This window comes from Heterodontus francisci, chromosome 10 (assembly GCF_036365525.1).
Source record: "Heterodontus francisci isolate sHetFra1 chromosome 10, sHetFra1.hap1, whole genome shotgun sequence".
Classification (NCBI taxonomy): domain Eukaryota; kingdom Metazoa; phylum Chordata; class Chondrichthyes; order Heterodontiformes; family Heterodontidae; genus Heterodontus; species Heterodontus francisci.
In genome coordinates this window covers 22,225,697-22,250,167 of record NC_090380.1, presented here as the reverse complement: position 1 = coordinate 22,250,167, position 24,471 = coordinate 22,225,697, and the positions used below count along the sequence as shown (strand labels likewise).

Below are 24,471 nucleotides of genomic sequence, written 5' to 3'. Positions count from 1 at the left end.
TCTGTCAATCTCTGCTTTAAACATACTCAATAACTGAGATTCCACAGCCCTCTGGGGTAGAGAATTCCAAAGATTCACAACCCTCCAAGTAAAGAAATTTCTCCTAATTTCTGTTCTAAGTGGCTTCCTGCTTATTGCCCTTGAGAAGGTGGTGGTAAGCTGCCTTCTTGAACTGCTTCAGTTCTTGGGGTGTAGGTACATCAACAGTGCTGATAGGAGGGGAGTTCCAGGATTTTGACCCAGCGACAGTGAAGGAATGACGATATAGTTCCAGGTCAGGATGGTGTGTGGCTTGGAGGGGAACTTGCAGGTGGTGGTGTTCCCATCCATCTGCTGTCCTTGTCCTTCTAGGTGGTAGAGGTTGGGGGTTTGGAAGGTGCTGTCTAAGGAGCCTTGGTGAATTTCTGCAGTGCATCTTATAGATGGTACACACTGCTGCCACTGTGCATCGGTGGTGGAGGGAGTGAATGTTGAAGGTGGTGGATGGGCTGACAATCAAGCGGGCTGCTTTGTCCTGGATGGTGTTGAGCTTCTTGAGTGTTGTTGGAGCTACACTCATCCAGGCAAGTGGAGAGTATTCCATCACACTCCTGACTTGTGCCTTGTAGGTGGTGGACAGGCTTTGGGGAGTCAGGAGGTGAGTTGCTCGCCGCAGAATTTCCAGCCTCTGATCTGCTCTTGTAGCCACAGTATTTATGTGGCTGGTCCAGTTCAGTTTTTAGTCAATGGTAACCCCCAGGATGTTGATCGTGGGGGAATTGTTTGGGAATTGCTGTATTGATCCTTGAGAAGTTAATGAGCGAATGGCAGGATAGATGTGTGAAATGTACAAACATTCTTGCCTATATACTCTACCCCAAAACAATTTTCTGAAGGAAGCCCTAATTTGCATTTCTGAATGGTGAGGGCTGTTAATTTGTCATTCTGACAGCAATTTAAGTAGTCCAGATCTGAATTTTGATACTAAGACATTTTATCTGAACTACATCTCAACACAGTCCCCATTGGAAGAACTACCGTTGACCCAGTTTGTGCTACGCTCTGTTTTCATGCACACAGCACTTAATACTGTCATGGGTAAATGCTTCTAATTTTAATCTCAGTACTGATTGTTTCACCAGAAATTAATGTGCAGATAATTAAAAGTTCATCTAATTTTCAGAAATAATACGTCTGTTTCTTGGGAAATAACTGTAGTTGCTGTATAAACTGAATCAAAGTTCAGAGCTCACACAGGATGATGTATAAGTGCGTCAATGGAAATTTTACAGCACTCTATCTTTGTGCTATGTCTCTCTACAGAAATTCCCCACTGAGGGACTCGCAAATGTGGTTCGGAACGTGTTTGACTTTGATTCATACAATGGCGAAATGCGTGAAATCCTGGTCAACACCCTGCACAAACATGGAATCCCAATAGGAGCCAAGCCTACTAATGTACAGTTGGCCAAGGAGTAAGCTCAATATGTTAACTTCTAAATGAACTGAAAACACCACAATGCATTATTCACTGATACTTTGCAGTATGCTGCTAATCAATTGTAAATTACTGAGGATTGAGCTTCAGATTTGTATCTAGTGACCTTAGGTGATGCAGCGGAGTGTTTAGTAACTGATTTAACTTGAGCATATTGCAAATCATCTACAATAAAGGGAAATATTTGTTTCTTCATTGGGTTTGTGTGTCTGTCCTTGTTTCAGTCGCTATTAAACCATCGCACATAGCAATTTTCGGAAATTTTTTCTATCTCGCATAACTAGAAAAATGTGAGAAATACTGACACTTTTAATGCGTAGCACAATCTGGAGCCTAAAAACCGTAATTAATATTTTCCATTCTAGTGCAGAAATTCTGCAATCCGCAAATGGTTAACTGTCCCACCAGCGATTGTGTAACTTATTCACCTTTCTCTCTGAATGTCTTAAATAAGTGATCCAGAATTTTACTTAAAATGCATTCGAGTATGCAAATTTTGTCACTTCTACAATTAAAAAGAGAAGAAACAAGTATTTTTCTTGAAATGGATGACACAGAGCTGTGTTTATTTTTCTTTGGTGAATTTTTATGTAGGATACTTTCCTGTTGCTACCAACTGCCCAGGATTTCCACAGAGGCTGGCAGACTTGAATATCTGGTGTCCTGAAGCTGACAGCTACTGAATTGAGTGGATGTAGATAACCTAGTTTCTGCTGCATTCGGTGTTGATGATGTGATGGCATGCCCGATATGCTGTTTCCTTGTGTTGCTGATTATGGAGGCCTGAGGCCTAAGATGCAACCAGTGGGCTTGGTGCAGCCCAGCATAGCCAAGCTCAGAAGGTGCTGGAGCTTGTGTGCAAACTCTATGCACTGTTAAATTAGTGGGAGGATTGGGGGGTTGATGGCGCTACACATCCTGTGATGAGCGTACCCACTCCCAACAGCTGCTGATGAGGAAGCTGAGTAAAGATGATTTTTTTTGTGTTGACTGGGTAGGTTTTGTACACCGCAAGACCAAAATCACCCGCTGCCACCATTGTCTGCCCTCCCCTGAAAAAGAAATTGCTGGCACCCCAAGTGCAGCCAGCATCTGTTTTACCAGTCGCTGATGCAAGAAAACCTGGCCCCTCAGGGCTCCAAATATGTACACAGCACCAGACAGCTTAAAGCCATAAAACTAAATATTAATGTACATGGAATTTACAGCACTGAAACAGGCCATTTGGATCATTACTGGTGTTTATGTTCCACGCCAACCTCCTCCCAGGTTACTTCATCTCACCCTATCTGCATATCTTTCTATTCCTTTCTCCTTCATGTACCTATCTAGCATCCCCTTGAATAAATCTATGCTAATTGTCTCAACCACTCCATGTGGTAGTGAGTTCCACATTCTACGGCCATTCAGTTGTGATATACAAGGCTCCTTTGGCTCCAGAAGCACTTTTGCTTCATTGAGCATTTTCAGCCGCCTGTGTCACATACAGCTGGTTGAACAAAGTGTCATTGGAAAGAAAAAAACTTAGTTTATGAAGAAACGTCCCACTTCTCAGGATGTTTCGAAATGCTTTGCATTCAGCAAATTACTTTTAAAGTGTTGTTGTTATAGTCCAGTATAGGTGAGATGCTGCATAAACAATCAGGAGACACCAGGAGAACTTGCCTTCAAATAGCGCCATGGGATATTTGACATCCACCTAAACAGGCAGACATTGCTGTATTCCCTTAGTATTCAAGTCTAAAATCCTGGAGTGGGGCTTGAACCCACGATCTTCAGGTTCGTATGCGACCTACTGAGCCAAGCTGACGTATGGTGCATTTTATCCTAAAATCAGCTTTAATAGTATGCCCATGTGAGACAGCCTTTGAGATAGGGTTTGCTTATATAATTCCTTGAGGCTTTCACCTGCTGACTCGTGAAGACCTTTGGTAGACAGGCAATCTCAAAGAATTCTTCCCTTGCCATTGAGACACTTTCTCAATAATGGAATTATAATAGACAGTTTATTATAATTAACAACAAAACGTGGCTCACTGTGTAAGCATGATGGAACAAGGCCCGGACACTTCCTGTGTATGAATGAGAAGGGCAGAACTTTGTACAGACTCTTGGAGTCTTTTTTCAAAGAGTCTGGAAAACAAAAGGTTTCTCAGCAAGTCGTTATTTAGAGCTGGAGTTCTCCCCACATAGATCCCTGCCCCATAACAGTAACCAGCACACCCGCACTAATGTATGCGCTTGTACACAAACCAGTGCGTGCACACAGTTTGAACATGTCAAATCTTACACCATCAGGTTACTAACCTGGAGGGCAGTCCCATTCTGGTAGCCTAACTTCTGGTAAATTACTTGACTTGTTCAGCTACCTCTCTGACCTCACATGGCATCAGCACATATCAGTTCATACCAAAAGTAGGAATTTAACTTAGCTTGACCATTCTCCCCTGTTCTGCACATGTCAGAGGTGGAATGATGTAATTGTGTGGAGGACTGTGTGGTTATAACTACTGTATTCCAGAAATTGTAGCCCACTATTTGTGTTCTGTGAAAACTAAAGATTGAGTAAACCTGTCGTCGCTATGAGTGCTATGTATCAACTGCTGTTACCAAGTGGCACGTAAAGAATTACCCTGCCAGAGTGAAAGGGCTTTCAACAAGATCTATAGCCACAGTGGGAGTTAGTGTTTGCGTGCGGCTTGAGAGCATGTCTTTAAAGCAGCTTTACGCAGTAATTGTTATGTCAAGTGTTTGCATTCTGGCTGAGATAGTTGGCCTCTGTTATAACTCCTAGTCTTAATGGGCATGTACTTTGGGAAGATTGCCCATGGTCTTTAGAATGGAATGAGACATCATTTATATACGATGCTGAAGCCAGCTCAACTGCACGCACCAAGTTTCTCTGTTCCTCTCCCTTGGACCTTGAATGAAGAATGAGTGCATTTTTCAGTTTGTGTAAGTGCTGTTTTGAAGAACGAGATGGTGAGCCTACTAAAAATTCAAAGGTCCCAAAGAGGATCAGTATGTAAAACAAAAGGATTGAGTTTGATGTGCTGTGCGTACATCCGTGGGGGAGGGAGGGTAGCAGTCTCTGTACCTGAGAAAAGGGCATTTGTTTGAATGGTTCCAGACAAATGCATTTTTAGAGAGAAGCACAGGAAAAGCCACATTCTTTACACTGACAGGTGTGTTAACCTGCTCAGCACAAGTTGAAAGTCCTGAGCAGAAATGAGTTAGGGGTCAGCAGCCCGTTTGAAAAGGTTGAACTGACCCGTTTATCAGTGTGAAATAATAGACAGCTTCTGTCTGCAATTATAAGTGAAAGCAGCAAAGAAATGAAATAAAGTTAATTTTTGAACTATTCTGTTGAGTATGTGTATCTGCGTGAGACACCATGTGCAGATAACTTGGACAGGATGCTGCAAGGAAGAAATTCTGCAAGGTTCTGCCCCTGGTGTGGGTTCTTAGCTAGCTGGAAATGTGTATTAGCCCTATAGAGTTATAGCCTTGTCTCCAACCTGTGCTCCATGAACACTCCATAGTGGGGATGCAGCCTCACTGACTTTGACTGATGGTGTAAGGAGGAAGGTCATGCTCTTAAAGGGACAGATTTTGAAGCTGATACCAGCTGTAAATCATTTATTTGCCCATGTTATGTGGACTGGAAATTCACTCAAAGTTGAGTAGAGGTTAGAGCTCCATCTCTATTCAATAATTTTTTTGTAATCTTTGATGTATTAAAGGATTTTTGCAAATAAGTGAGCTGAGGTTTAAAATCTGGAAAAAAAATGGTTTTATTAATCTAAGTGAAACACACAGAGTGTCTCAGAGCTGCTGCCTCCTCTGGCAGTATAGTGCCACCTGCAGGTTATCTACAGCACACACACACACAGCGACACTTTATTCTGATCTTTCGCTGCATTCATTTACAAATATGGAATTTCAAACTAAAACTGTCCGTACTTCCACATCAGTATGGGGCCGAGGAGGTAAGTGAAACCCATTCAATGGTGTGGCGGGGGAGGGGGCTGCAATGAAATTCTTTTCACAACATGGAATTGTATGGCTGGGGACTGTCGATCAGCAAAAATGGGCATGATTCGAGAGTTGGGCCACAGATTTCTGATTGGCTGAAGTGGTGAGACCGGTGTTAGAGGATTTGAGCAATGAGTTCTTGAGGTGATGATTTGGTTTTTCCAATAGAGAGAAAGAGGTAGAGGTACAGTCAGGCAATGTGCCAGCATGGAAAAATACATCCCTGTTAGCTGACCAGACGTTGAGTAAAAATGTCAGCTGAGGGTCTAGCAGAATGGTGAGGTCATCCACTGCCCAGTCTCGGAGCAGGAGGTTGGTGGTATTAGAGTGAAACCTCAGAAGGTTAGCTTTGATTTTGAAGACAAGACCTATACATATCTCTAAAGGGCAAGTATTTTCCATACAATTACATGGCACTCTACTTGTATAATTGAACAACCTTAGTCACCAAAGAAAATGGGAGATTGTATAAAACTGTAACGCAAACATGAATATAAACAACTGAGCATCCACAGTTCTCTGGGGTATCCAAAGATTCACAACCTTCTGAGTGAAGAAATGTCTCCTCATCTCAGTCCTAAATGATCACCCCTTTCCTGAGACTATGAACCTTAGTTCTAAACTCTCCAGCCAGGGGAAACAGCCTCTCAGCATATACCCTGCCAAGCTCTCTAAGAATTTTATACGTTTCCAAGAGATCACCTCTCATTCTTCCAAACTCCAGAGTACAATTGCAGTAAGTCTTCCTTATGTTTATACTTCAACCCCATTGCAATAAAGGCCAACATACCATTTTTCTTCCTAACTACTTGCTGTACCTGCACGTTGAATAAATTAAAGGGAAATGACAAGACCGTAGATCAAGGTAGCAATAAAGGTAATGATGATCCGAGTATGGCAGAAAGGGACAGTTATTGCAAACTTAAGATTGTCCCAGCAGATAGGGCCAGAGTTTACAAAAACATTTGTTACAAAAGTGCTTTCATTTTTTGTTAATTATTTTTGAGGTCTTGGGTTTTCAAACTGCAAAGGATACCATGGATGTTTTTTTCAATGGGGTCATTGAAAGGACACTGAGAGGTCTTGTTTGACAACAACATTTACTGGAAGTCACCTGTCTTCAGATAAATACCCAGCAGAGGTGTTTTGACTTGGGGAGGTGTTTACAGAGAAGTAACAGGTCAAGATTTAGAGGGGTCAGGAGGCTTGACTCTTGAGATATTGTTTTTGGTTTTGTTTTGGACAGTGTGTTGGGGTGTGAACTGTTTTGAAGGCATTGGAGAAAACCAGCCAAAAGAGCAGTCACCATCAGCACCCTTTTCCATCTCTTTGAGAAACTCTTAGAAGCAAGTGTAAGAAATAGAGAAATTGTTGCTGCATTCCTCCTGAAAGGTCTGCCAGAAACCCTTCTTGTCGCATTTCTCCTGGAAAGCCTGCCAAACTGATCTTCAATGTTGCCTGAAAAGAGCTGTTCTAGAAAGATCCCAGTGACAGCCGTCTACGCGTATTTGGGATGCCAAACAAAAAGGAACAACTGACATCTTTCCAAATCTTTTTTTTTCTTCAAGAATTAGCAAATATTTGGCCAAAGTATTCTTTTTTGTCTTTTTGTTTTGTAACAGAGCTCTAAAGAGAAAATCTCTATTTTTCGGTTCACCTGTGTGTGTGTGTGTGTGTGTGTGTGTGTATGTGTGGTGGGGGGTAAGGTAAAAAGGGAACTTTCATATTTCAATCTGTGTTAATGCTTTGCTTCATTACTGGTTAAATATTGTTTTATAATAAACTGATAATTTTGTTGTTTATTAAAGAAACCTGGTTGGTATATTTCATTCTGGGATAAAAATAGAGTCTATGATTGACCGTATTGGTAACTGGGTGAACATTTAAATATATGTTGTGACCTGTGGAGAAGTGGAACTAGAAAAAACAGTGCACTACTGCCACCTCGGTCGTAACACAGTAAAAAAAAAACTGAATTAAGGGCTCTGTATCTGAATGCCCACAGCATTTGCAATAAAATAGATGAATTGTCAGCTCAAATAGAAATTCATATGTACGACCTTGATAGCCATTACAGAGATGTGGCTACAAGGAACCCAAAACTGGGGACTGAATATCCACTGGTACGTGACATTCAGGAAGGACAGGAAGCTGGGAAAATGTGATGGATAGCTCTCTTAATTAAAGAGGGCTTAGGTACTGTAGTGAGAGATGACCTTAGTTCTAAAGATCAAGATGTAGAATCAATTTGTGTGGAACTAAAAAACAGCAAGGGGCAGAAAACATTGGTGGGAGTTGTTTATAGGCCACCAAACAGCAGTGGTAATGTAAATCACAGTATAAATCAGGAAATTAGAGGTGCGTGTATCAAAGGTAATCATGAGGGATTTCTATCTAAATATCGACTGGGTAAACTTTATTAGTAATGATGTTGTGGAGGACACATTCTTGGAATGTATGCAAGATGTGTTTTTTAGAGCAGTACGTTGAGGAACCAACTCAGAAATGGCTATGTTAGTTCTAGTATTGTGCAATGTAAAAGAGCTAATTAATGGGTGGCGCAGTGGTTAGCACCGCAGCCTCACAGCTCCAGGGACCCGAGTTCAATTCTGGGTACTGCCTGTGCGGAGTTTGCAAGTTCTCCCTGTGACCGCGTGGGTTTTCGCCGGGTGCTCCGGTTTCCTCCCGCCGCTAAAGACTTGCAGGTGATAGGTAAATTGGCCATTGTAAATTGCCCCTAGTGTCGGTAGGTGGTAGGGAATATGGGATTACTGTAGGGTTAGTATAAATGGGTGGTTCTTGGTCGGCACAGACTTGGTGGGCCGAAGGGCCTGTTTCAGTGCTGTATCTCTAAATAAAAATAAATAAATTAAAATAATCTTGTAAAGGACCCTTTAGGAAAGAGTTACCATAATATGATAGAATTTTACATGAAGTTTGAAAGTGATGTAGTTCAGTCAGAAACTAGGGTCTTAAATCTAAGTAAAGGAAACTATGAAGGTAAGAGTGGCAAATTGGCTATGGTGGATTGTGAAACTATGTTAAATGATATGAAGGTAGACAGGCAATGGCTAACATTTAAAGAACTAATACGTAGTTTACAACAAAAATACATTCCTTTAATGCACAAAAACCCAACAAGTGTTCCAAGTGTGGCTGACGAAAGAAATCAAGGATTATATTAGAGCAAAGGAAGAGGCATATAAAGTTACCCAAAAAATGGTAAGCCTGAGGATTGGGAGCATTTTAGAATTCTGCAAAGGAGGACCAAGCAAAAGTTCAAGAAAGGGAAAATAGAATATGAGAGTAAACTAGAGAGAAACATAAAAATGGAGTTTAAAAGCTTCTATAGGTATGTATAAAGGAAATGATTAGCAAATACAAATGTGGGTCCATTACATGTGGAGTGAGGAGGATTTATAGTGGGGAATAAGGAAATGGCAGAGAAACTAAACAAATACTTTGTGACTGTCTTCATGGAGGAAAATACTGAAAACCTCCCAGAAATAATGGAGAATCAAGGGACCAGTGTAAACGAGGAATTGTGAGATATTCATATTAGTGAGAAAAAAGTACTAGAGAAATTAATGGGACTTAAAGTAGATAAGTCCCCTGGACCTGATGATCTACATCCCAGAGTATTGAAAGAAGTGGCTGGAGAGATAGTAGATGCATTGGTGGGCATCTTTCAAAATTCTATAGACTTTGGAATAGTTCCTGCAGATTGGAAGATAGCAAGTGTAACCCCACTGTTTAAGAAAGAAGGGAGAGAGAAAACAGGGAACTACAGATCTGTAAGCCTAACATCAGTCGTAGGGAGAATGCTAGAATCTATAGTAAAGGATGTGATAAGAGGACACTTAGAAAATAATGGTAGGATTGGGCTGAGTCAACATGGATTTATGAAAGGGAAATCATGTTTAACAAACCTCTTGGAGTTTTTTGAGGATGTAACTAGCAGAATAGATAAGTGGGGAACTGGTGGATGTGATATATTTAGATTTTCAGAAAACTTTTGATAAGGTGCCACACAAGAGATTAGTAAACAAAATTAGAGCACGTGGGATTGGGGGGAATATACTGGCATGGATTGAAAACTGAGTAGGAATAAATGGGTCATTTTTGGATTGGCAGGCTGTGACTAGTGGGATACCGCAATCTATATCAGTGATTTGGAGGTGAGGATTAAATGTAATATTTCCAAGTTTGCAGATGACACAAAAGTAGGTGGAAGTGTGAGTTGTGGGGAGGAGGCTAAGCGAAGTGGGCAAAAATTTGGCAGATGGAATTCAATGTGGAGAAATGTGAAATTTATCCACTTTGGTAGGAAAAACAGAAATACAGACAGTTTCTTAAATGGTGAAAGACTGGGAAGTGACGAATTTCAAAGGAACTTGGGTGTCCTTGTTCATGAGTCACTGAAAGCTAACATGCATGCTTAGCAAGCAATTAAGAAGGCAAATGGTACGTTGGCCTTCATTACAAGAGGATTTGAGTATAGGAGTAAAGATGTCTTACTGCAATTATATAGAGCCTTGGTGAGACCGCACCTGGAGTTTGGTCTCCTTACCTAAGGAAAGATATACTTGCCACAGAGGGAGTGCAATGAAGGTTCACCAAGGGGCCTAAAGTAGATAAAGGTTCACCAAATTAATTCCTGCAATGGAGGGATTGTCCAATGAGGAAAGATTAAATAGACTGGGCCTTTTCAAACATACACAATTCTTACAGGGCACGACAGGGTAGATGCAGGAAGGATGTTTCCCCTGGCTGGGGAGTCTAGAACCAGGGGACACAGTCTCAGAATAAGGGGCAGGCCATTTAGGACTCAGATGAGGAGGAATTTCTTCACTCAGAGGGTGGTGAATCTTTGGAATTCTCTGCCCCAGAGGGCTGTGAAGGCTCAGTCGTTGAGTATGTTCAAGACTGAGACTGATAGATTTCTAAATATTAAAAATATCAAGAATTACGGGGATAGTGCTGGAAAATGGTGTTGAAGTAGAAGATCAGCCGTGATCTCATTGAATGGTTGCACAGGCTCCAAGGACTGAATGGCCTACTCCTCCTATTTCTTATGTTCTCATGTTCTTTCTGTGATTCATGTACAAGGACACCCAAATCCCTCTGAAAACCAACATTTACTTGTCTGTCATCTTTTTAAAAATATTCTGCACTTCTATTCTTCCTATGAAAGTGAATAATTTCACACTTCTCACATTGTACTCCATCTGCTACCTTCTTACCCAACCTGTCAATATTCTTTTGCAGCCTCTTTGCATACCCCGCACAGCTTACTTTCCTACCTAGCTTTGTATCGTCAGCAGACGTGGGTATATTATTTGCTGGCCCCTCATCTAAGTCATTGATATAGATTATCAATAGCTGAGGCCCAAGCTAATCCTTGTGATTTCCAACCCAGAGATTTAAAAGAAGTAGGTGAGAAAATTGCAGATGCTTTCGTGTTGATCTTCCAAAATGTTCTTGATTCAGGAATTGTTCCCTTGAATTGAAAAATTGCCAATGTTATTCCATTATTTAAGAAGGGCGAGAGAGATAAATCAAGAAATTAGTCTGATCAATTAGAGGTCAACTAATGAACCTAGTAGAAGCCAGCAGAGGAGAAACATCCATCCCATCAGTCTTGCACTGGATTTGAACCCCTGTCACAGGTAAAATGCCAGTATCTAAAGCAATGCATCACCAGTTCTCTATGTATGTTTCTTTTTAAAACTAATTCGAAGTGTATCAAAAATTAATAGTTGAAAAGAAAACTACCAAAAATAGAGTTACTGAAAAGAGAAAAGGGTTGATTCGATGCTGCTGTACGTCTAACAGAGACGCATGGAGGAGAATGAGGGGTCTGGAGCCGCAAAGACTGTCGCCCTGTGATGTGAAGCACTGACAGTCTGGAACTGTCCATGATGACAATGTCTAGAATTTATCTCATTTGTGGCAGATAAATTGTTCTTAAAAAATATATTATGTGGAAAGTTAGAAACTACTGACTGTAATTTTCTTATAACAATGCTTAACCTGCTCCCCTCACCCCTATTTGTTTAAATAACAGAGATGAATTTGATATGAGTGTATTCTCACAGTAACATTGCCTGCAGTAATTTCCACTCTACAGTTTTATATCATAGATTTACAACTGTGTACAACCTGCATTATGTTTCCAAACTCTGCACCATCAATAACCCAGCCAGTCTAATCCCACTCTCCTGCTTGTTCCCATTTAATATTTTTCCTTTTCAAGCAACCATCTAATTCCCTTCTAAAGGAATTTATGGGCTGGTGTTTTCTGCATCATTGCTTACGGCCTGCGATTTTTTGACCCATTCTAGTTACTGGGAGGAACAACGTGGGCAGTAGAGCAGAGGAGTGGAAAACACCACTGTTGAGGCAGTGAATTCCATTTTCGAGCAATTGACTCTGAAGGCATTTTCTAACCTTTTTAATTATTTGAAACCACCTGACATTTGTTCCCTCCTGTTTCTTTCTCTCTTTCTAACAAAGAGCCAATTTACCTAATCCAGGCTTATAGTTCAGCGCAGTACTGAGGGAGTTCTGCACTGTCACGGGTGCCATCTTTTTGATGAGACGTTAAACTAAGGCCCGTCTGTCCTCTCAGGTGGATGCAAAAGACCCTGTAACACTATTCAAAGAAGAGCAGGGGAGTTCTCCCTTACGCCATTACCAATATTTATCTCTCAACCTACGTAACCATAAACGGGTTATCTGGTCATTTATCGCATTACATGGATGTGGGACCTTGCTGTGTGCAAATTATTTTTTTTGCATTGCAACAGTTACTACATTTCAAAAATGCTTCATTGCTGTGAAACGCCTTGGGACACCCTGAAGTTGTGGAAGGTGCTTTTAACACAAGTTCCTTCCTTCCGTTCCTCTCTCCGTCCTTTCTTCCCTCCCACCCTCCTTTCTTTCTTCCCTTCTACCATTGCTCCTATACTCCCTCCTATCCTCGTTCCTTTCCTTCTGCCCCCGTTAAAATATGTGTTTGTATTGTGTATGGTGTCAGTTTGACAATAGCTCTGCTGTGGTTTCAGCAGTGAATCTTTCACTTTGCTGAAACTGTGAAGGGATGTATTGGTACGTCATGAAGTTACGATGCTCTAACTTGTAAATATTTGACAGGTTGCCTTTGCCGGAGTGTAAATTAACCAGTCATTGGACTTTCAACCAACCAGAAAGCGCACGCTGGAAACTTCTTTGTCATACAGAGTCTCAGCAAACAAACATAAAGGTTTGAGCCCCTTTAGTCTTCCTGTACAACATGATAATGTGTACATTTAGGCATCTATTTACAAGATTTGTGCTCCCAATACAAAACCTAAGGCAAACTGAAATGTTGTCATGACAGATTTTCATGAAGTGTGGTCTAACCAAGGTTCTATATAAGTTTAACATAACTTCTCTGCTTTTCAATTCTGTTCCTCTAGAAATTAACCCCAGGGCTTAATTTGCACTTCTTTTGGCCTTATTAGCCTACATTGCTACTTTTAATGATTTGTGAACCATGACATTTTGGTTGATTTTTATTAAAAAATTACCATTCTAAGGACCACAGCAACTTGGTACTTCTAAATTTAAGTGGATCACTATTTTTTCCTTGGATGTTTGTTTCTCTACACATAGAATCATACAAGTTACAGCACAGAAGGAGGCCATTCAAACTATCAGGCATGAGCCTGTACTAGCTTTTCGTCTCGAGCCATTGGGGTTGATTTCCTGCTATGAGCTGTGCCTGTGCGGAAGAATTATCTTGCCATTTGGCCCAGGGACACTCCATGTGTAGGCCTGCCCCTTAGCTGGATCGAGCACCCAACAACTGGGGACAAAACTGGAATTTAATTGAGGTGTTTAAGATAATTAAAGAATTTGATAGGGTAGGTAGAGATAAGCCATCTCCTCCAGTGAGAGAGTCCAGAACAAGGGGCCATAATCTTAAAAATAGAGCTCGGCCATTCAGGGGTGATGTCAGGAAGCACTTCTTCATACAAAGAGTAGTAGCAATCTGAAACTCCCCTCAAAAAGCTTTGAGGCTGGAGATCAGTTGAAAACTTCATAACGGCACTTGATAGATTTTTGTTAGTTTGGGGTCTTAGAACCAAGGTGGGTAAAATGTAGTTAAGATACAGATTAGCCGTGAACTAACTGAATAGTGGAACGGGCTTGAAGGGCTGTGTTCAGATGCTGGCCCAGTATTGCTCATAGGGTACACCCCAGGAAATTTGTGTGTGCCTGACTTGGAACAGAGACCTGCTATTTTGGATCTCTGCTTCTATTTCCTCTTCACTGTCTCTGGCAAGCAAGGAGAGGAATCCAATCTGCCCACCTTTATTCCCATTTCCTTGTGCTTTCCCCCTACTCTTTTATATTCTTCCTTTTCAACTACTTATCCAATCATCTTTACAATCACATTCTAGTCTCTGTCTCAACATCTCCCTTGTGGAAAAGCATTGCCTGTTCTATTAACCCTTTCTGTGAAAACATTACTTCTAACTTCCCCCATCACTCTTATAGCAATGATCCACAGTCTACATCCCCTCATTACTGATTCACCAACCAGTGGCAATAGACTTTCTCTACTTACCCTCTCAAACTGGTTGAAAGTTTTAATAATCTCCATTAGACTCTCCTTAACATTCCCTGTTCCAGTGAAAATGCCCCAATTTGTCAAGCCTTTCTTCAAAATTGTAATCTCTGATTCCTTCTACTAAATCTACACTGTCCCCTTTCCATGACTGTAACATTTTACGTATAAAAGGATGCCCAGAACTGCTCACAATAGTCCAACTGTGATGTCACTAGTGTGTTGCAGAAATTCAACATCATATGCTTTCATAATTTGTGTCAGCTAAATTGATAGATCTCTTATCTCTGAATCACAAGGGTTCAGGCACCACTCTAGACACAATTTAGGCTGGCACTCCCAGTGCAGTACTGAGAGAATGCTACACAGTTGCAGGTGCTGACTTTTGGATGGGTCATTAAACTGAGGCCCCCATCTGCCTTCTCAGGTGTAAAAGATCCCATATTCAAAGAACAGCAGAAGATTTCTCCCCAGTTTCCTGGCCAATATAGGAACTGGAAGTGATTAGCAAATTCTGCTACCTTAGGTTCACGGTGACAGACAATCTGTCCCTTGATGCAGAGCTCGATACACGCATAGGGAAAACAGCTACCACCTTTGGCTGACTTGCGAAAGGCACATGGGATAACACCAAGCTGACCCTTAGGACCAAGCTGATGGTTTACTAAAGGCCTGTTCAGGTCTGCAAAAAAAAACCCCGACCCGAGCCCGACATAAACCACATCTGACCCGAGCCCGGCCCGGCCTGGCCTGAGTCCTTCCATTTTTTCCCGCACCCGACCCGACCCGACCCAACCATCAGTTAACTTACCTTCCAATTTTTACTGTCTTGCTGATCTGCACAAGCTTAAAATAACTGTAACAAAACTACCTTTCTAGTCCAAAAATTAAATTAACCATGGAGCCACTTACCTGTGATAGAGCGTGTCTGGCCCAACCCGACCCAAGCCCAAATGCCGGACCCGGAAGTGCGACCCGACCCGAACCCGACACATGTCGTCGGGTCCCGTCGGATTCAGGTTGGGTAGCAGGCCTTTATGGTTTATAAGGCCTGTGTTCTCAGCACCTTGTTGTATGGCTGTGAAACATGGGGACTTACAGCTACCAGGAAAAGAAGCTCAATAATTTCCATCTTCACTGTGTGGTGCATTATGGGTATATCCTGGCAAGACAAAAGCACAAATGTGGCAGTTCTCTCGAAGACAGACTTCCAAGTGTGTTGGCACTAATCAAACAGAGGCAGCTTTGGTGGATCGGACATGTCCACAGAATGGAAGACGGTTGCATACCCAAGGACTTTGTGTGATGGTACCCCGGTAGCCGGGGCCAGACGACCAGTGGGGCCTCCAAAGCTCCGCTTCAAGGATGCTTGCAAGCGTGACATGTAGGCCCTAAATGTCAACTATCGCACCTGGGAGTCACTAACTGGCGAAAGGGGGAAATGGTGACATATCCTGTGGACTGGTGTGCACTATCATGATGACCATTTGCTACAGCAGCTTGGCAACAGGTGCCAACATCAAAAACAGCAACTCACAGTGTCACTTGGCAGCTTCACATGCGGCAATTGTGACAGAACCTGCCTCAAAGATTGGCCTGCACAGCCATCAGCAAAAGTGCACCAAGAGAAGACACCCCACCTAAATGGATTGTTTGCTGCCTGTCTATCATCTTTCGTGATGGAAGAATGCCGACCCAACCCAATTTATCCCTCAACGAGCATCACTAAATTACATGATCTGGCCATTATTAATTTACTGTTTGTCGTAGCTTCTTAACGTGTTTCCTGTACTACAACAATAACTACACTTCAAAAGTATTTCATTGGCTATAAAACATATTGGGATGTCCTGAGATTGTAATAGGCACTATATAAATGCAAGATCTTTCTTCAGTCTTTCTTTCGAAGTCCTCTATTTGGTCCCTCCTTAGATCTCCTCTCTGCCCCTGTAAAAAAAAAAGCCCCATTTTTCAAGCTTCCTTCATAACTGTAATCATTATCTCCTTTCTCAGGGCAACAGACATTGAAAATGAGAATTCAGCTTGCAGTTTCCCCCTCAGTCTTGTTATAATTTGTGTTAGTCTTCAAACTATGTCAGAATGTCACCGTTTTGTGATTTTGTTATACATTTAAATTGTGTGCTTTTTACAGGCAGATGATAACATAGATTATCTGCTATAGGAAGATAGGAAGAGGAGGAGGCTATTAAGCTCCTCGAGACTGTTCCACATGGATGATCTGAAAGCTAGCTCCTTATACCCGCCTTTGCCGCATATCCCTTAATACCATTGGGTTAACAAAAATCTAACAATCTCTGTTTTATTGCCATTACCTTCAGGAGTATGTTGAAGTATAGTTCAGGATCTTTTCTGTTCATGCCTCTATTTATAATGTTAAGGACCAGGTATACAAAGAACAAAGAAAATTACAGCACAGGAACAGGCCCTTCGGCCCTCCAAGCCTGCGCCGATCCAGATCCTCTATCTAAACCTGTCGCCTATTTTCTTTTTTTAACAACTTTCTCAACTTGTGCTGCCACTGTCAAAGACTAGCTTACATACACCTGCAGGCCTCTCTGTTCTTGTACCGCCTTTAATATTTGTACATAAATAATAGAAAATGCTGGAAATACTCAGCAGGTCAGGCAGTATCAGTGGAGAGAGAAACAGTTAATATCTCGGGTCGATGACCTTTCATCAGAACTGCTTCTGATGAAAGGTCTTCAACCTGAAATGTTAACTTTTTTTTCTCCACAAATGTTTCCAGACCTGCTGAATATTTCCAGCATTTTCTGTTGTTATATCAGATTTCCAGCATCTTCAGTATTTTGCTTTATGAAAACTGTGCCATTTAGTTTATATTACCTCTCCTCATTCTTCCTACCAAAATGGATCACTTCACACTTCTCTGCATTAAATTGCATCTTCCGTGTTTCACCAGTCCATGTACATCCTCCTGAAGTCTGTTACCATCCGTCTCTTTGTTAGCTACATTTCCGAATATCATGTCATGCAAACTTTGAAATTATGCCCTGTATACCCAAGTGCAGATTATTAATATATGTCAAAAAGAGCAGTGGTCCTAATACAAAACCCTGGGGGACACCACTGTATACTTCCATCTATTTGGATAAACAACCATTTGTCACTACTCCCTGCTTTCCGTCTCTTAGTTGTGTTTTGAAACCTTGAATTATGTCAGAGAAATAACTTATCAATCAACTAGATGCTGTTGGTATTTTAATGTACTCATAAAACAGAGGACATCGATGTGATATGTTAATAGATGCAAAGTCAAATTTCAAGTGTTGTGTTTAGCTTTGAATGAGATTTAACCATTTTTCTTCTGTTAATAGGGTCCTGTGTACCTGAAGGTTCAGAGATATCCCCTAGAACGGCATGAATCGAGGGGGCTCACCTTCACAGAGCAACAAGCCCACTGGAGAGTTCCCCTGAATGAAGTTAATATTGTTTGTGATGTTGCCACAGCTAAAGGTAATGCCCTGTCAACCACAGTCATTTCCTCATCAGGGGAATACCAGCTTCTCTGATCCAGCGCTGATCACAATGACTCTTGTTGTTAATTTTCAGATTTCTTTGTGAATTTGGGGATTGAAAGTGCTTTTCCTTTGCATAAAATTCCAAGATTGAAGGGATTGGCAAAGTTGAAACTTGCAGATTGTTCTCCAGCAGACACATATTTTAATTAGCAAGTTAGGACTAAGAGGGAAAGTCCAGCAGAACTTGAATGCACAGTGTCCAAGACTTGAGGAATCAGTTAGCAGGAATACTATTGGAGTAAATGGATTCACAAGGCAGCTGCAGTGTTTCTAAACAGAGATTGCATTTTTGTAGTACCTTTCACAACTTTAGGATGTTCCAAAGTCCTTGCGAGCCATTGAAGTACTTTTGAAATATAGTCACTGATGTAATGTTAGAAACACGGCAGCCATTTTGCACACAGAAAAGACGTACAGACAGCAATGTGATGATGACCAGATAATCTGTTTTAATGATGTTCGTTGAGGGATAAATATTGGCCAGGATACTGGGGATAACTCCCCTATCTTCTTCAAAATAACACTGTGGGGTCATTTACGTCCACTTGAGAGGGGAGACAGGTTCTCAGTTTAACGTTCTATCCATAAGGCACAACCTCAGAGAGTACTGCATTGAAGCAAAAACAAGAAATGCTGGATTCACTCAGCAGGTCTGGCAGCATCTGTGGAAAGAGAAGCAGAGTTAACGTTTCGGGTCAGTGACCCTTCTTCGGAACTGACAAATATTAGAAAAGTCACAGATTATAAACAAGTGAGGTGGGGGTTGGGCAAGAGATAACAAAGGAGAAGGTGCAGATTGGACCAGGCCACATAGCTGACCAAAAGGTCACGGAGCAAAGGCAAACAATATGTTAATGGTGTTTTGAAAGACAAAGCATTAGTACAGATTAGGTGTGAATATACTGAATATTGAACATCAGCAAGTGCAAACCTGAAGAAAAACAACCTGAAAAAAACAGTGGGTAAGCAAACTGAACAAACTAAGATGAAATGAAATAAATGCAAAAAATGTAAAAAGGAATGCAAAAAAAAGGAAGAAAAAATAACTAAAAATGACTAAAAATGAAAGTAAAGTGGGGGGCTGTCATGCTCTGAAATTATTGAACTCAATGTTCAGTCCGGCAGGCTGTAGTGTGCCTAATCGGTAGATGAGATGCTGTTCCTCGAGCTTGCGTTGATGTTCACTGGAACACTGCAGCAATCCCAGGACAGAGATGTGAGCATGAGAGCAGGGGGGAGTGTTGAAATGGCAAGCAACCGGAAGCTCAGGGTCCTGCTTGCGGACTGAGCGGAGATGTTCCGCAAAGCGGTCACCCAGTCTGCGCTTGGTCTCCCCAATGTAGAGGAGACCACACTGTGAGCAGTGAATACAGTATACTACATTGAAAGAAGTACAAGTAAATCGCTGCTTCACCTGAAAGGAGTGTTTGGGGCCTGGGATAGTGAGGAGAGAGGAGGTAAATGGGCAGGTGTTACACCTCCTGCGATTGCAAGGGAAGGTGCCCTGGGACGGGGACGAGGTGGTGGGGGTAATGGAGGAGTGGACCAGGGTGTCGCGGAGGGAACGATCCCTTCGGAATGCTGACAGGGGAAGGGAGGGGAAGATGCGACTGGTAGTGGCATCACGCTGGAGGTGGCGAAAATGGCGGAGGATGATCCTTTGGATATGGAGGCTGGTGGGATGAAAAGTGAGGACAAGGGGAACCCTGTCACGGTTCTGGGAGGGAGGGGAAGGGGTGAGGGTAGAGGTGCGGGGAATGGGTCGGACACGGTTGAGGGCCCTGTCAACCACAGTGGGGGGAAATCCTCGGTTGAGGAAAAAGGAGGTCATATCAGAAGCACCGTCATGGAAGGTAGCATCATCAGAGCAGATGCGTCGGAGACGGAGAAACTGGGAGAATGGAATGGAGTCCTTACAGGAGGTAGGGTGTGAAGTGTTGGCCTGGAAAATGTGATCAAATCTCTGGAGTGGGGCTTAAACCCACAACCTTCTGACTAAGAGGCAAGTGTGTACCACTGAGGCACAGTGGACCCACAGAAGATGGGTTGGTGGGACTGAGACCAGTGCCAAAGAACCAAGCAGCTTATTCACATTCTCAAAATCCTTTCTTCCCCCATTCGAAATGGCCAGTTTTTCTCAGACTCAGCTGAATCCAGCCCTCATTGGAACAGGACCTCAGCATGTGTTCGGGTGCAATTAGTTCACTAAAGATTTTAAGAGTTGAGAAACAAAGGCTTTTTGGAGAGGGGACAGGAGATTTCCATCATTTCTTCATCATTGGCTTTTGTCATATTTCTGGCACAAATAGCGACAGAACACAGCTGGTCAGTCACTGAATGTTTCAATCTGTTGGTTGTCAGCAGTGGGAAAATATGTTAAGTCATGGATGGCTGCCAGCAATGACGTCAACAAACCAAAAACCTGGTTATGCTGAAGAGGGATATCTAAACACCTTCTCCTTATAGCTTACTGAGCAAATACACTGCATAGTGTGGTACTGGCCTCAAGAACCAGCAAGGTTCCAGGCTCCATTCCCGGTCTGTACAGGCAACGTTTTGGCCCTGCACTGACCACAGTACTGCTGAGGCGTGTATAGTCAGGTAGGGTTTCCACTGCTAATTATTACTCACAGTCAACTACCCAGCTGGTACCCATGGTTCAGAGTCACCCAGGGCATGTGGACAGTGCAGTAGAGGGCTTCAGGTGCGCACAGATCTAGAGCCCTGCAGTAGTTACAGCCTCCAGGAGAGCAAAGTTAGGAAGAGTGAACCCAAGAATAACACATTGACAAGTATTAAAGAAAGCACTTGCACTTGTATAGTGTCTTTCATGCCCTCATGGCATCCCAAAGCACTTTACAACCAATTAAGTCATTTTGAAGTTTAGTCACTGTTGTAATATAGGAAACACAGCAGTCAATTTGCCCACAGCAAGCTCCTACAAATAGCAATGAGATAAATGACCGTATAATCTGGTTTACTGATGTCGGTTGAGGAATAAATATTAGCCAGGGCACAGGGAGAACTCTCCTGCTCTTCTTCGATGGGATCTTTTACATCCCATTGAGAGGGCAGACAGGGCCTAGGTTTAATGTCTCATCCAAAAAGCAGTCCCTCCGAGGGCTGGATTTTGTCATGCTGGCAGGGCTCCCGGCACTGGGCAGAAAAGGCAAGGGGAATCCCGCCCTGGCCTTTCTGAGCCACCGGTGCGATTTAATGGTACTCAGGCACTTAAGTGCCGGGATCTCTGTTCCTTTAAAGACAATCAGAAGGGCGACAACTCAGTAATAACAGCAGTGCCGCTGGGAGCGGTAGCTACTGCCGGTACAAGAGGCCTTGGACCCAGGCCCAACACTGGTGTCCAGAGCCAAGCTAAGTGAGGCGGGGTCGCCGGCGCCAGACCGGCAGGCCCTGGCGAGGGGGTGGAGTGGCGCTTGCCAGTAATAGGCCACTTAAGGACCTCAGTTGTCCTCTAGGCAGGTAGGCCGTCGTCGGCCTTTCCTGCCCCCGACTAAATTCCAATGTGACAGGAAGCCGACGGGCTCTCCGCCCTGCCCCCCCACTTCAATTCAATGGGCCCCTCCACCCCCGTCTCCTGGGGGCACATTAAATTCAGCTCCGACAGTGCAGCTTTCCCTCTGTATTGCACTTGAGTGCCAGCCCAGATTTTTATGCTCAAGTACCTGGAGTGGGATTTAAGCGTACAACCTTCTGGTTCAGAGATGAGAGTGCTACCACCTGAACCACAGCTGATGCCAAGCTGACGTTGCATCTGATCAATAAAAGTTATACTTTAATCTGGAAAGGTCAATTCACTAATACTGGAATTCTGTCACCAAACATCTACTAAATATGAAATAGATAGTTCACGTAATGCATTTCATGTGGAGCAGCACAGCTACTGCTCCAGCCTGGCTGCTTTATAAATGGGGCTGGGCTGGGGGAGGGCCTCCAACCACCTTTAATGTGACCCAGGCCAGCGAATAGTACAGTGAAAGTCGAGACTGGCTCACAACCCCATTTCTGACTTGGAGATGGGATGGGGAGGAAGGAGGTAGAGCAAGTTGGAATTTGAAATCTGTTTCCTTATTTCATGTGATAGGAAGGAAGGAGTCAGGGCACATTATACGTGTAGCGAAAAATAAAGCTCGCAGCTGCTAGGTTTGATGAATTTGGGATCTGCCTGTTCAGGCCTTTGAAGATTACATCACTGACGCAACCATTGATCTCATGCAGGTGAAGCTAAAGACACCATATATGTGGCTACATGCAATCCGGTCTCTCTCTACTCGATGAGCGTGCCTGGCAGTACCATACACTACGTGGATTTGTATGACATCTTCCCCCGGAATGCCAGCGGGGTCTGGCAGCCATTTGTGACAGTGGCTCCACTAAGTCAACCTCTACATGACCAAGTTGTGCTTCATGAGGAGCAGGTATTTGAAATTCTTGAGCCACTTTTAACAGCCCATTTCTATGATGCGGTGATCGTGGTCTATACTATTCCAGTGGCATAAAACAGAATTTTGTAAGTTCACTGCCTAAACTAGTGACATAAACTGCAGACTGCACTAGGGCACTCAGTAATCCCCATTGTATGAATTTAGAAATACATAGAAGTTACAAGAGAAAAACAGGTCACTTGGCCCAATTAATCTATCCCAGCATTTCCCCTCCATGCAACCAAATACCCCTAATTGCGTTTACCCACTTCTTCATCCACCTATCCAATCTCATTTTGAATGGTGACATAATTTTTGCCTCAGCCACTAACCCTCGAAGTGAACTTCACAGTCTCAAAAGTTTGTGTCAAGATATTCCTCCTGCTCTCTGTTCTAATCTTATATATATGGCCCCTTATTCTTGACCCATCAACTACTAAAAGCAGTCAGCTTCTTTTCCCCTGTTCTATCCTTTCATGGTTGTAAAATTTTCTGTCATCTTGCTCTGTAATCTGCGTTGTTCTAACGAAAACAGTCCTGGTTTTTTAAGTCTTCCTCTGTAGTTGTATTTCCTTGTGCCAAGCAGCGCCCCAGTGAATCAGTGTTGTACCCTCTATAAAGCCGCAATATTCCTCCTGTTGAGTAGAGCCCAGTACTGCACATAGCACTGTAACTCAGGTCTTATTAAAGTTTTGTATATGCTTATCATTACCCCTTGGTTTTCATACCTCTCGAGATAAAGCTTTTTTTAAAACAGCCATATCAACCTGAATAGGTTAATGTCCTGTGAACCTGCACCCCCAAATCCTTCTGCTTTTTCAGAGATTTGAGCCTACTTCCACTCAGTATAATTGCTTCTGCTATTTATTTAGAAAACTCATCACCTCACACTTGCATTGAATTCTGTTGACACTTTCTCGCCTGTTCCACCATCTTATTAATATCCCTTTGCATGTTCCGTTGATTTTTTGAAGAATTAACTATACTTCTTATTTTGGTACCTTCTGTAAATCTGGATGACAGTCGCTCTAAGCTTATGTCCAAATCATTTATATACACATTGAACAGAAGTGGTCCCAGAGCTGAACCCTGCTGAACCCTGCAGGACACTGCCACTCGTTTCCAACCATTGTGAAAAGCTGCTCTTAACTCACTCTCTGTTTCTCGTCTAACCAATTTTTTTAAATCCAGTTTGTCATCATCACCCTAATTCCATACAAAAGCAAAATACTGCAGATGTTGAAAATCTGAAATAAAAACAGAAAATGCTAGAAATATTCAGCAGCATAGGCAGCGTCTGCCAGAGAGAAACAGAGTTAACATTTCAGGTCTGTGACCTTTCATCAGAGCTGGGAAAAGTTAGAAATGTGATAGATTTTAAGCAAGTGAAAGGGGGGAAGGTGAGAAGACTTTGGGATTCCCTTTTATGTTAACTGCCAGTCTCTCTTCATACTCCCTCTTTGCTTCTCTTAATTGCTTTTTCACTTGCCCTCTGAACCTTCTATATTCAGCCTAGTTCTCCATTGTATTATCTTCTGTCATCTGACATCTGTCATAAGCACACTTTTTCTTCTTCATCTCAATCTCTATCTCTTTTGTCATCCAGGAAACTCTGGATTTGTTTGCCCTACCTTTCCCCTTTGAGGGAATATACCTTGACTGTGCCTGACCTATCTCTTCTTTGAAGGTAGTCCATTGTTCAGCTACCATTTTTCCTGCCAACCTTTGATTCCAACTTTGATTTCACCTTCCAAACCCGCAACCTCTACCACCTAGAAGGGCAAGGGCAGAAGATGCATGGGAATACCACCACCTGCAAGTTCACCTCCAAGCCACACACCTTCCTGACTTGGAGCTATATAGCCGTTCCTTCGCTGTCGCTGGGTCAAAATCCTGGAACTACCTTCCTCACAGTACTGTTGGCGTACCTACACCCCAAGCACTGCAACAGTTCAAGAAGGCAGCTCACCAACAACTTCTCAAGGGCACTTTGGGATGGGCAATAAATGCTGGCCTAGCCAGCGATGCCCACATCCCACGAATGAATAAAAAAAACTTATTTGGCCCAGCTGTGAAACTGATGAGATTTTTAAAAAACTGATCAGTTATCTGCTGAGCATTCCCACTCTCTGCAGCTGTCAGAGAGAGAGAGAGAGAGAAAGGGGGATAGAGAGAGGGGGGAGGGACGGGAACAGACAGAGAGAGAAAGAGGGTGACAGACAAAAAGAGAAAAGGGGACAGAGGCGGGAGGACAGAGTGAGAGAGAAAGGGGGACAGACAGCGAGAGAGAAAGGGGGAGAGAGGGAGGGGGGAACAGAGAGAGAGAGAGAGAAAGGGGGGCAG

General features: G+C 42.7%; 1 protein-coding gene across 2 annotated transcripts in view; it reads left to right on the top strand.

Annotated features, from left to right (window-relative positions):
* Nucleotides 1-24,471, top strand: part of vwa8 (von Willebrand factor A domain containing 8) — a 402,749-nt gene that overhangs the window by 243,015 nt on the left and 135,263 nt on the right. For both annotated transcript variants that reach the window (XM_068040239.1, XM_068040240.1), the window contains 4 exons: nt 1,303-1,454; nt 12,668-12,776; nt 17,483-17,621; nt 21,923-22,122. In XM_068040239.1, the coding sequence (XP_067896340.1) occupies nt 1,303-1,454; nt 12,668-12,776; nt 17,483-17,621; nt 21,923-22,122 (600 nt within the window). The remainder of the gene's footprint in view (nt 1-1,302; nt 1,455-12,667; nt 12,777-17,482; nt 17,622-21,922; nt 22,123-24,471) is intronic.